Raw genomic sequence first — 13,421 nt, forward strand, 5'->3', positions numbered from 1 at the left:
TTCTCATCCCTGAAATATCCATCCATCTGTGCTCAAAGGATACACGTGGAATTAGGTTTGGGTACTGAGCTGCAGTGTCAGTGTGTTGGCTTAATTATATAAAAATAAATTGACATCTCCACACCACTAATACAAGAAGCAGGTCACAAAACTCTGCAGAGCTGTTGCAATGCCTGCCTGCCAGCCTGCATTTGCCAGGTACCGCACTAGTGGCGAGCACAGCCGGGCTGCGTTATTCAATAGCAGTCCTCCAGTGGGATTTTAAAATTAGAACTGCTTGCTGCCCTGGCCCTTTGGTCCAACAAAAGCCCTGCATCATGATATAATGCATTTGGTCTGTCATTCTCTCATTCTGCCTTTCACAAGGAGCACCAAGGTCAGGCAGACTCCACTTTCAGCCAGTGAGTGTCCTTCAGTGCTGTCACCCTATTCTTTGAGCCTCTTCTGTAGCTGTGTATTAAGTATCTCCAGGCTGCTTCTTTATCAGCTACTGACCTTGTACCCAAAAGTCTCAGGGAGCAGAGGATAGCCGTGGTAGATAATCATGTATAAATCCTGTGCTCTATGCATTTGATGCTATATTTGGCTGAGATTCCAATAAATAACTATTTTGAGAATAATTCCTGAGTGTTAACAATATGAAATAAACTGGTGTCCTTCCATGTACTTAATTTCAAAGAGGCAGTTTTTGAGACTGTTTGCCTTGTGAAATTTAAAATCTTTCAGTTTAAGGTCCTTGAATGTTAGTAACTTTGTAACAACAGAAACAACTTATTTTAGTCTAGCTTCCCTTTTTAGAATTTTATTTATAATTCGGAATCACCATTTTCTGTCACAGCTTAAAGTCTCTTGTCTGTCAGGATTTATCATATATATATGCATCGTAAGCCGTAAGTGTATGAATTAGGTTACTGGCAGTTGATAGGTACATAGCTGTTCTCCTATGGGATGCATTAAAGTAGTCAGAGAATGCAGAGTTATTGACTTCTTTTCACTTCTTGTGTGGCTGAGACCTTATCAGTGACCTACCAAAAGTCTGTTTCAGGTATCAGTCTTCTGTCTGCCCTCTGTGAAGCAGATTTATCAGGGATACACAGTAACAGCAGCTAAGGGAGCCTATCATTCATCTTTCATTTTATTCACCTATTTTATTCTGATTTTATCCTTCTTAAGCTAAGTGATAGAGGCATCCAAGGCTAGATCATCTTTTACTGGTTGCATGCCAAAGTAGGATTTATTTTCTACAATATTTCATCCTGCCAGTCTTACCAACCATTTCAGGCATTCTCTCTCCTCCCATATTTATGAAACTATATATACAGCTTTCCTATGAGAAAGCAGCTGCCTGAAAACACTTGTGAATAACACACGAGCTGAGCTCCAAGTTCAAAACTGCCAGCCAAGCAAAAAGTGTGCAGAGTAGAGACTTGGGCTGAAGCATTTATCACTCTGTCCAGGCATCTGTCAGCTACCATATATCAAGGTTTTCATTTGTTTTATGCAGCTTCCATCACCAAAGTAAAATATACAGACACAGATTTGTACACAGAGAATGTAACAGAGCCCACAAAGGAGTATTGCTGAATGCTGAACTGAAATGTGTTCCCTGCAAATAAGCTGTGAGAAACAAGACAGACGGCTCTGGATGACAGAAATTAAAAACATTGGAGATTAGACTATGAGAGAGACAGTTTGGTAGTTCCCGGTGCCTTGTTCATGTGTCTGACAGCTCTGGGAGTACAGAGTGCCTGCCTGGTAGGGAATAATATTATGTATAAGGAAGCGTGTTTGGATGGAGAAAAGCTGTGCTCCTTTTAGGGAAATATTTGCAAACCCTTTGTAAAGTTTTGGAGCATCAATATTGATCAGAGCCCTGACACAGGCAATACCAGAATTGTCCTGGACAGACAGTCATGTGTTTTTCTTCACATGGCAGCTTTGTGTGGGACACACAGGAAGCTCAAGGGCAGTGGCGTGGCCTGAAACAGAGGAGAAGCGTAAATGTTGAGCAGGGAGCAGGCAGAGGAGGATGGAGTTGTGTCCAAGCCCTCCCCTGTCAGATCCCAGCTGCTTCTTGTGGGTTGCTGGACCACCCCAGAGCTCAGCTTCACTCCCTTACTCGTGGGCAGGGGCAGCGGTGGGGGCTGCTGCTCAGTGCAGGCTGTTTGCAGGGTGCATAAGGTGCCCCGGGCAGGATCAGGGCTGGGGACCAAGATTTCTGTGTCACCTCGTGAGTGCTGTGCCCCAGCAACAGGGGTGTTCAGGTGCCTGGTCAGAAACCATTTGAAAGGGTAACTGATTTGATCACTCAACAGATGTTAATCCAACATTGCTTTTAAACTACCTCTCAACAGATATATTTAGGGTTATTTTCTGCTTGCCTCTCTGCTGGGCAGGGTCCTGCATGCACAGGATGCATTTCTGTAGGTACCAGCTGGACAAGCAGCATCCTGTTGCTCAAAGTCCAGCCTCTGCAGCAGCTATGAAGGAAAAAAACAACCAAGGGACAAAAAACAACTTGCACAAATGCTTTTCTTGAGAATAAGGGCAGTTAGCTGAGCTCTCCAGCATGGCACTGACAAGATGAGACAGCTGCCTTCGAGCCAGTGTGTTCAAACATGCTGCTGTTATCCTGTTACATGAATCAAAACCAGCACACACCAGCTTTCATCTGGATTTCATTATTGTGATTTGTATCGTAGAGACTGTTGTCTCGCAGGAAGCAGCAGTATTCAGGGTTGGAAAGAGGGAGATCCTTATCAACAGGACAAAATTGACAAATCTCTGGGTTTAAAAATAACTGTACCTCTGTACTGTTCTTAGTTTTAAGCTGTCTGCTTAGTCTCAAGCGCCTGAGCGCTTTGCTTTAAATGAAATTTTTAAAAAGAGCTTTTCTCCTTCTAAAGAGAATTTAGCTGAATTCTGGCAAACCTCCCACAGGCTGGAGGAGTCCCAGGTAAAACAAGTCGGTGCCTGCAGAGCAGCCATGGGGAAAGGTGCATCCCGGGGGGCTGCTGCTGCTGCTGAGTGGCAGAGCCCAGGGCTCACTGCCCCTCTGCACAGTGACCCCCAGAGCCACCCTGACTTGTTAGAGGTGCAAGCAGCTGAAACCTGCTGTGTGGCACAGCAAGAGCCTGGAAGATGGACAGGCCCTCCCTTTGCTGCTGTGCCCTTTCTGTTGGGAAGTGGTTTCTGTTGTGCGCGTAAGCAATAGAAGAAGATAACCTGGAGAGAGCTAAAGGCAAGTTAATTAGGGTAAAACTATGAGCTCTGTGCTAATGAAGAACAAACAATGGGCAGTTAGGTTTGTAGTGAAGCGTGAAATAAGGTGTCAGGTAGCTTTGTAAGGTAACACCGAGCTCACTATTTATAGGATTGCCCAAGACAACCAAAAAATACTGGTAGTAACTAAAGTCATCTTTACATTGCATAGGATGTATCTGGTTAGTGTCTCTTGGCTCTGTAAGAAGGAGAAGCATGGACCCATGTTTCTATACCCTGAGCAGCAGACAGCAGTGGTCTAAATTAGATGGGGCTTGTTTCAGTGTCCTCTTGTATCAGTTCTGAGAGGAAGCCTCTTATCACATAAAACTCCCAGCATATCTGTGCATCAGCAGCACCCAGCTTGCTGATGATCCTTTGGCAACAATACCAAGGAGCAGGCAGGCCAGCTGAAACACTCCAGGGAAAGAAAGGAAAAGGGGTAGTTGTTAAGATCTTAATTCTTCTGCTTTAGAGGTCTGATCCCTGCCAGGTGAGATGAAGCATGTGAGAAGCTGTCTGCAGTGCCCAGCCACGGCTGCACAGTGCATGTGTACATCCCAGCCTCTGCAGGGTTAAAACCAGGCAGGCCCATGCATTCCATTGAGGCTTTCCCACCCGGGCAGGGCAAGGCTTCTCTCTTCTGTCTTTTCTTCTCTTCCTTTTATTCAGGTGTGGCAGCACATTGCCTGCTTCAGCATCAAGGCAGCTGATGAATTTTTAGCCTCAGGGGCGCTGCACTGTCTGCCTGCACCTGCAGTCAGGCTCTTCCCTACACGTGCAGGGAAGCAGGTGTGGCTGAGGAGTGTTGATGTGGCAGAATGGCCCATGTTTTAAAACCTGTTCATGACCATAACAACAGCCCGTGGCAAAAACCTGGGTTTTCCTTTCTATTTTGTTTGCATCAAATACTGCTGGGCACTATTCAGGGGAAACACATGCTCTGCTCTGTTTTAATTTGCTGATAATTCCGTACCATATCTCATAAGTAAAGTGCAGGAAAAGTTAGTTGTGTTTTACCCTTCTTCATGCTTATTTTGGAAGCAGAGAACAATATGATTGGAGAAAGAGAATTGTCTGCTTTCTCTCTAGAGCCATTGCACTTTGTATTCCCCAAGTCCTTCCATATATTATTTTTATGACAGAAAAAAAGCCTGAAATCGTATTCAGTCAGTATTTTTGGCTGATTTCAATTCCCATGAGGATAAGCAGAGCTCCACCTTCTATAAAGGCAAAACATGCAGCAAGGATTTCACATACCTCTTTCCACCTCTAGTGTGGTGTTAACAGCCCTTTGCCATAAAGCAAATTAATCAAAACCAGAAATCAGATTTGAAATATTATTTTATGGGCAGGAGAATGCACTGCACTATCCACTGCTGCTTTCTTCCATGCTTGAAGCTGTCAGGGGCTGTATGCCTGGGGACCAGACTGATGCCCAAGCTGGGGCTCCTCTCCACTTCTGTCCAGTGGACAGAACTGCTAAAGCTTGGAAGAGAATTGACACATTCCCAAAATAAAGGTTGGTTTGTTGGTGAGGTGCTAGATTTTAGTGAGGTGAATGGTGACAGAGGGTTTGGGCAAAGTGCTGCCTGAATAAGGACTAAGGGAACAAGAGAAGTGCTGGACACACACAGATGCAGGGGCTGTGTTGGCCAGGAGAACCCTCTGCAACTTGGGGAGATTCATTAGGTTGCAACAGAAAGGAATGAAAAGCTTAAAGGAAATAGACTGTACACTTTGAATGTTGTCCTGACTCGTTTGTCCATTTACTGCCTAACTTACCTCAGCATTCCTGCCTTCCACTCTCCTGAGTGACCTGCCATACAAGCTGGTTACTTACTTTATTATCAATGTATGCTACAGCAGGCAAGAGTTTGTACGTGTGGTTTCTTTAAAGAATCAATCTGAGAGAAATTCACAGTGGGTCTCAGAACCACACAGAGGTATGCACCAAAATCTGGTCATCATATCAGTTATTGTGATGAATATTTTTCATCTTACAAGACTTCTTAGGTAGGTTTCATCCAGCCACATTTATCTTTAACTCACTCTTAGCAATACTTTGAGCATGCTAATGAGGTATGTATTGTTCAAAGCTTGTGCTGAACAGATCACTTGTTTTGTCAGTCACAAATAAATAGTTGCCTTAGTTCAGACTAAATTTTCCTGTCTGCTGAAAGTGTTGGGACTGGTTGGAACTTGTTTGGTATTCCTTGCTTTTGGGAATTGAGTGACCTTCTTTGTTACAAACTGAAAGAGGAATTCTCTCTTGCCCTGTGTTACAGACCACGGTCATAGACTATGTGAAGCCATCAGATCTCAAGAAGGACATGAATGAGACCTTTAAGGAGAAGTTCCCTCACATCAAGCTAACCCTCAGCAAGATAAGAAGGTAAGTTGCAAAGCTCGATAAGGCTGCAGCGTGGTGCAGCTGTCTCACATGTCAGTGCAACTCCTGCTGTACAGGAGAGGAAGCACAGCACTGATTGATCTCCCAGGAGCAGTGACCAGCAGAGGTGCAGAGTTAGTCAGATGACTGCTGGGATTACTGGGATGAGTAAAGAGGATAGATGAATGTGAAAACATGTGCTGGTCAGGTGTCAAACACCACATCTAACAGGATGAGGATGAGAGCTGGGCATGCACTACATTAAAATAGCCAGAAAAATAACCCAACAGAGTCTCTAAGCTCATGGGAATTGGCGTAAAAAGAGACTGAGGAAAGAGAAGTGCCGCTTTTGTGCCTTGGCCAGAAGCAAAAAGAGTATTTGGCTTCACAGCAAAGTTGTAATATTCCATCTCTGTTTCTAGTGTAGCATATTGCTCCACTGAAGTAATGATAATTTCATTTGACCCTAGTGGCCAGAAGGACACTGAGCCCCACTGCTCTGTTACCAGACAGTGCTACAGTACATGGACAGAACTGTCAGCTTGGATTTGGCCAGCCATAACCAGCAGCAAAAGCTGCATACAGAGCGCCAGTAATCAAAACATTGTTACAAAACAAATGGTATGCAGTAAAGGACCTCTGATAAAATATTGTTGCTAAAACTGCCAGAGCTTTTTTGGTTGCTTTTATAGTTTGACACAACTGTCTGTTGGGGGCAGTGAGGGTCACTGGTGATGTAAAAATGTGCCATGAAATGTGCCCCCAAAACAGCATAAAAATATCTGCCCAGTAAATTATGTTTTCCCTTCCATTTGACTAAGCAGGAATCTCTGAAAGCATGGCTCTTAGGGTGAAATGAGAAATGCTTTAAAACTCATCTCACAGCATACTTGTCTGGTCTCTTTACTCAGCTTGAAGAGAGAAATGCGCAAGCTTGCTCAAGAAGAATGTGGTTTTGAAGAGCCCACAGTAGCCATGGCCTTTGTCTACTTTGAGAAGCTCGCTCTCAAGGGGAAGCTGAACAAGCAGAATAGAAAGCTTTGTGCTGGAGCTTGTGTTCTTTTAGCAGCCAAAATTGGCAGTGACCTCAGAAAACATGAAGTCAAGCATCTTATAGATGTACGTATCCATGGGTTTCCAGTGTTCCATCTGCATGAAGTGCCAGTGTGTGGTCTGTGCAAGCCTGTTTGTCAGTGGACATGCTCTCTTTTAAGCTCCCAGATGTACAGCCAGCTAAACATCTTTTTTTGTTACACATTTTTGTGGAAGTAGTAGTGATCAATGTCCCTGCAGAGGCATGGGAAGCTTGTTTGATGGGATAGAAGGCCCTGGTGTCAGATACTGTGAGGTTTGAGATGTGTCTGCGCATAATTTTGTTTATACAAGGCAACAGGTGAACCCTCAGGAAAGTAATTTTGCTTTTAGTTATGTTTTCAAGAGTGTCAGTAAGGATTCTCCTTTGGGAATGAAATGCAGATACTAATTTCAGATAGAGTCAAATAGACGTTTTTATTTATCAAGTTCAGCTTTTGGGCAAGAAAACCTAAGGAGATGTTCCCATCAGAACACCTCATTTGTGATTTTTTTTTTTAGAGTAAGGTGTTTTGTCTTCTACCCACTCCACATGACAGAGGTAACATGAGGGTGTTATGCCATAATCCTCTGCAAGCACTGAGGTACCAATCTGATTTAATGCTACAGAAGGTTAGGCTGGTGTCTTGGTATGTGGCTATAACCAGCTCACTCAATGGAAGAGACATGGGATCATGGATGGGGGCAGGACTGGACTCATGCCCTCCTCCCACAGTCACAGAGCTGGGTTGACAGTCAGTTTGTTAGAAAGCCCTCTGAATAATCACAAAAAATCCAGCCAAGTGGGAATTGCAAGATCTGGCCTCTCTTGAAATGTTGGTCCATAAGATATTGAACTTTGCAGTAGCAAGCCAGGGAGATCCTAAGAGGAGGATGAGGGGGAAATATACCTGAGCAACTGGTTGCCTGCCTGTAACATCCAAATCCAGTGAAAACAGAAGAGCATATGGGAGGTTTAGTACACTACAGCACAAAAACAACTATAAAACCCATCTCATCCCCCCTGAGGATAGCAGTTTCTATTACTCACTGTTCTTACGACACCTTCTGCCTCTGAGGTATTAAGATCAAATTGTGGCAAAATAATTTCCCCAACAGGGCGTTGTAGCACAGTCTAATGCTGAAAGGAAAACTAGTGATTTCAAGCAGTGCAGGAAGTTTGTGGACAATTACAAGATGCATGTCGTCCATTACACAAGTGATTTTGATGTTTGCATGAAGCTAGGAATTTCCTGTTGCTGCTGTGGTAATCACTGTGATCCTTAGAAGATGTATCTGCTCACAGTGGAATGGGTGAAGTGACGAAGGTGTCAGAAATAGCATGGCTGGCTGAGCTCTGCGAGTTCGCCTTCACAGTAAGGATTCAGAACATCCAGTTCACACAGCTCTAATTTTCTAACCCCAGAGCCTTGCAAGTCCATCAGGACAGAAGTTTAATGACAGCAGCATGCGCGTTTTGAATAATGCCATTTGTGGGAAAGCTCTAGAAAGGCAAACCCTCGTTCCATTTTTGCTCATTTATGTTTTTTCCCCCCGGCTGTGGTTGCAGAAACTGGAAGAGAAGTTCCGGCTGAACAGGCGAGAGCTGATTGCCTTCGAGTTCCCAGTGCTGGTGGCCCTGGAGTTTGCTCTGCACCTGCCCGAGCACGAGGTGATGCCACACTACAGACGCCTGGTGCAGAACTCCTAGCGCCAGCTGCCGCCGGGGAAGGGGCTCCCGACTGTTCCCGCTTGGCTCTCCCAAGCCGCAGTTACTACTGGAAATGCAAAATCAGACTCCTAACACTTCACACTCTCTCCCTCCACCCCCAAACAGTTTTTCTGGCTACAGGAAATACTGCGTTGACTCTTGGCTTTGACGAATTTATGTATCGTTACTTTCTCAAAGCAGGTGAAGACTGAGCTGTTGGTGAATGGTTCAAGTGCTGAAACTGGGTGGCAACTGACCCTACCTGTAGGGACTACAGCTATAAAAGTAGGCAAAAATTAGAAGGGCAGCCTCCATGACCACCCCTCTCTCCATCACACAAACCCTGGAAGCCCACTGAGTGCATTCTCGTAGCGCTTTTTCTACAGACCTGCTGCAAATTCCAAGAGAACTTCTTGAAGTGAAAAAGCTTTTAAAGAAGATATCTTCACTGTGTCAAAAAGAATGTGCCAATCTATTTTTGTATCAGCAATTGAAAGTGCACTTTTTCCTGTGGGGTATTTGTGTGTGTATCCGTGTGTGTGTGTGTGTGCGACACCGAACTGATCTCAGTCCAGGTGGTTGGCTTAGCTGTTTCCAAGTGTATCAGTTACTGATGGTGAAGATCAAGGTGACCTTACACGTTTACTCCTTGAAAAACGTAACTACTGGAAAAGTGGTAAATGGGATCATTTTTGGACACTTGGGTTTTTTTATTCTCTGATCTTTCCAACATTGTACCTTTGAAAGGATTACACTACTACTACTGCTGGAGAAGGATCAGCAATTGACCTTAAGTTTTCAGTCATGTTTGTGGTAAAGATGAAAGCATTAGTATAAGATTTCCGTGTCATGTTTTTTAAAAATATCTTGTGTTAAGCCACATGCATATTTTTAACCTTCGCACTTTTCCCACTGTGGAGATGGTTAGACTTGCACTCTGTAGTGTTGTATTTCTGTGCTCTATGTTAGAGTGCGTAATAAGCACATTTATTGTGCTTTATGTTAAAACAGTGTTTTATTAAAAAAAAAAGTGTAGGGCTCAGCAGTTAACGGGTGTCTTAAGGCTCCAACAGCAGGGGCATCAGCCATTATACTTTTGGATTTTTAATTAGGATTGACTGTGCAAAACCTAAAATCTGTGCCCATTGAGATTCAGTTCCTTTAGACACTGCAGTGCTGGAGTTTTGTGGTAAAACTTCTTGCAGCCTCCCTGGTTCTGACTGGACACCCAGAAAGCTTGAAGGCTTTATCCAAGCTCCTGATGTTATATCCACACTAAGCTAATGCCATGCTGATGGATATTGTTGAGTTGCTGTTATCATGTGGGATTCCACCCCTGTCCAATCTTCTCCTGTGCTGGTTCACTTAACAAGCCTTGTCCTCAACATGCCCCGCATGGATCTGCTAAAGTCAAGTTATTACATTTGTGGTAATTACAAAACAAATAATAGTCTCAGCTGTGAGATTTCAGCTGAAGCCTTACCTCTCTAAGTTTGGGAATGCTTGCTCAGAGTATGAAAAGGGCTGGTGAGCAGAACATGGAGAAGTGGGACATATCAGAGGATGCAAACACACTAATGCTTACTTTCTTTCACTCTTACTTTAATCAGTTTTATTACTTCCTTCAGTTAAGCCAGGAAACATCCAGTTTCTTTACCAGCTTTGACTCCTTTAAATTCTAGTATGAAAAAAGCCTGCATATAATTGCTCTACAGGATCTAGAAAGGTTACACGTCAGGACAAATGGGAATTTGTTTGATGCTATTGCTCTCCCCCTTTTCTAAAGGGGAGGGTGACCATGCTAGCTTACAGTTATTAGTAATACTTACCTGATTACTGATGTAGATACATTCCAACAGGACTGGGGAGGAGGGGGTAAAGAGAAAAGTGTGCACTTAAACCTTCCCAGAATAATGTCCCATGTCGCTGCAACCCACGCGTCACTCAGCCAGCTGCAAAGTGAGGGGAGTGAGGACAATGTTACTCCTTCCTCCTCCTTCTCCTCCTTCCCCTGGCCCCCACACAGCCCAGGAGCACTGGAGCAAAGAGCCCGGAGGGCACCTGGAGCCTGTGGCTGCCTTGCTGGTTTATTCAGACCAAAAAGGCAGTGGGTGTAGTTTGGACCTACAATCTAAAACAACCTGTGGGTCAGCTAGGAGGGCTTTCACCCTTGGCCATGTCCCTTTCCACCCAAATTGTGTATATACATTCAAGATTTGTTTCTGATTGTGGACATCTGTTTCTAATAGCAACCACTCAAAGCTAAGCAGAAGCTTTACCTTTCCATGAAGGTTTCTACCTTTTGCTTTTGAGTCTGATTTTTTCTTATATTGCTTTATAGCATTGCAGGGGAAAAACAAATTGTGATTGCAACATGCAGACTAAAGAATGACAGTCTTACAGTAGTCTTTAGAGATGCTATTGAATCAAGCTGTCACATCTTTTGCCTTCTGTGCTGCTCCCCAACCCTGATCTACAGTTTACACAGATTTCTGGATGAAATCTGATTGCTGGAGACTTTCTGCTTCTCATTGTTATCACTGTTGTTTTGGGGCGGAAAAGGGTTTCTGAGTGATGTTCAGTTACAGTCTGAATGTGGAATAAACACTTAAGGTGGAGATGATGTTGCACTGTTCACTTAGGAACGTATCATAAGCCATATGTTGCTAGATCTCAGAGCACAAAGCTTGGTCAGTACAATTATGATTAGGACAATGGGCAGGATTTGCCCCCCTTTTCTGCCCAGCCCTGGGAAAATTCAGGCTGAAGAGGTAGAGAAAATCTGTACCAAACAGAAAACATGTTGATTGTTTTCCTTTGTCTTACATGGCAATGAGTGTTGATTTACAAATGATTTTAGGTTCAACTTTAAATAGTTTGGGAAAATAATCCATTCCATATAACTTCTTCTGTTTTGAAATTATATACCGTACACTCTACCATGCAGAGTTATTCCTTTTCTAAAAAAAAAAAAAATAAAAGTTTTAAAAAAATTGAAAAACAGTCTGTTTTTCACCAATGACAATATGTAAAATTATTCTGACTCTCATCTGTATGTGAAAAGGGTTTGGTTTTGTCTCCTCCTGGGACACACAGCTGCTTATTAAAAAGGCAGTGGTGGGCTTGCCAAAGGACCTTGGCCATCCACTGGTGTTCAGCTTCCTGCAGAGCCCTCACTTCAAACATTTTCCCTCTGTTCAAGATCATAACCTTTTTCCCAGACCACTCTTTTGGGGTTGTTGGGATTATCAGCACTTCTTTTTTGCCAGCACCTGGAACTGCCAGAAGCAGGGTCTCTGAGTCCCAGCTGTCGGTATGCCAGAGGATGAGGCACAGGCAGGCTCTCCAGGCAGGCTCTGTTCATATCTCACGACCCCTTGTTCACAGGACAATTTGGAAGATGCTACTTTGGGTTCATCCAGGTGGTGGTAAAACTTACAACCATCCCATGTGCCAGTTGGGGTTCACAAGCAGCTGCTTCCTCTTTGGAGGCTGAAAGTTGTGGTTTGGACATTCATGTGTTGCACACCCAATTGCCCACCACATGTTTGCATTCCAGCAATGTTTTTTGCACCTATGACTCCCCCTAAATCCAATGCTTGTCTAGGTGATCTCATCAAACACACCCATTTACTTGTAGTTTCATTCCATGATAAATGAAATTATGGGAAAGGTTTGCCTCACTATCTTTACCCATCGCTCCAGAGACCTACAGCTTTAAATCATATTTGTGACAATATTAACATTACCATGGTTTACACAGACTCCAGAACATGCAAACAGACAGAAAAATACTTGGCAGTCATTTTCCTAAACTACTTAACTTGCAGTGGCTTATTTGGGATAGTTTGTAACATATCTAAATGACACAACTTCAGCTAATTGCTCCAGCCTCCTAAAATCCAGAGCATGAAACTTGTGTGGAAGCAGTGAGGAGAGATTTGCTAAGAGATGATTGCACCTTCCCACGATGCTAAAGGATTTTGGCACCAGGCCCCACAATAAACATGTAAAAATACACAAACAAGGTAAAAGTAGTTGAGTGAGGCGAGAGACTGAGCAATCAGAGTAACAATGCCAACATCACTAGCTGAGACTGAAATCTGTCCCAGGTTGCACCTTTGGGAAGGGAGGAGAGTGTGGGAAGCAGATTTGAACTTAATTTGTTCATCTACCATTGTAAACTCTACTGAAGAGGCAGGAAAAAAAGAGAGGGGAAAAAAGCATCAGGTGCATCCTTTCACAGAATGTTGTGTGCAAAGCAAAAAGGCCTTTGCAAAGTACTAAACTGATACATCAATCCTAAACTTCACATCAACTTCATAAGAAGCAGTAATGGGCAGAGATCCACACCTCAGCCTGGAACCTGATGGTCCAGATGAGCTCAGAGGAGAGCTCTTCAGTCCCTGAAAAAAACCAAAAAACCTACACCCTGCCCAGACCCAGCAGCAAATCCCAGGACCCCCAGAGAGAGAAGAGGCGGTGCTTAAAGTACAGTCCTGGGAAAGAGCTGGAACTGTGATCCTGGAAAATGGCCTGCACACCTTCAAAGCAAGGCAGGGGTGAACCAAGAAGTTGCTGCTGACTTGACTAGCAAACACATCCTGTTCTTAACAAGACCTAAATATTGGCTGCTGTCATAAATTGCCCTTCCTACACATTCATTTATCCTGTCGTGCGCTCCTTTCCATAACCTTGCTAAACATCATCTTGAGCCAGCTAGGACCCTTGCTGCTGTTACACTGTTTAGACAGATGCTCCAGGGCTTAATTCCCCAAACCTGAAGAAGTCTTCCAGTTTGCAGTCAGATTTCACTGGTAACCAATTTGTACCTTTTTGAATTCATGTTAGTTTTTCATCTAACTTGAAACTGAAATCTCTCCCCTAAGTGAACTCTGGTGTGTGGTGCTCCTTAACAGCAATCCTGAACAAAATTCTGGAATGTAGTTAAGCAAGACTCTAAAAGGAGAAAGTAGAGGCAAGAAC

The 13,421-nt window shown here is 43.8% G+C and overlaps 1 protein-coding gene across 3 annotated transcripts in view; it reads left to right on the forward strand.

Moving 5' to 3' along the window:
- Positions 1-11,421, forward strand: part of CABLES1 (Cdk5 and Abl enzyme substrate 1) — a 70,838-nt gene extending 59,417 nt beyond the window's left edge. For 2 of the 3 annotated variants that reach the window (XM_074549539.1, XM_074549552.1), the window contains 3 exons: positions 5,550-5,656; positions 6,565-6,772; positions 8,295-11,421. In XM_074549539.1, the coding sequence (XP_074405640.1) occupies positions 5,550-5,656; positions 6,565-6,772; positions 8,295-8,435 (456 nt within the window). In that variant the 3' untranslated portion in view covers positions 8,436-11,421. The remainder of the gene's footprint in view (positions 1-5,549; positions 5,657-6,564; positions 6,773-8,294) is intronic. The other variant, XM_074549546.1, reaches the window with a different exon arrangement.
- The last annotated feature ends 2,000 nt before the right edge of the window (positions 11,422-13,421 follow it).

The sequence above is a fragment of the Zonotrichia albicollis genome, chromosome 1 (assembly GCF_047830755.1).
Source record: "Zonotrichia albicollis isolate bZonAlb1 chromosome 1, bZonAlb1.hap1, whole genome shotgun sequence".
Classification (NCBI taxonomy): Eukaryota; Metazoa; Chordata; class Aves; order Passeriformes; family Passerellidae; genus Zonotrichia; species Zonotrichia albicollis.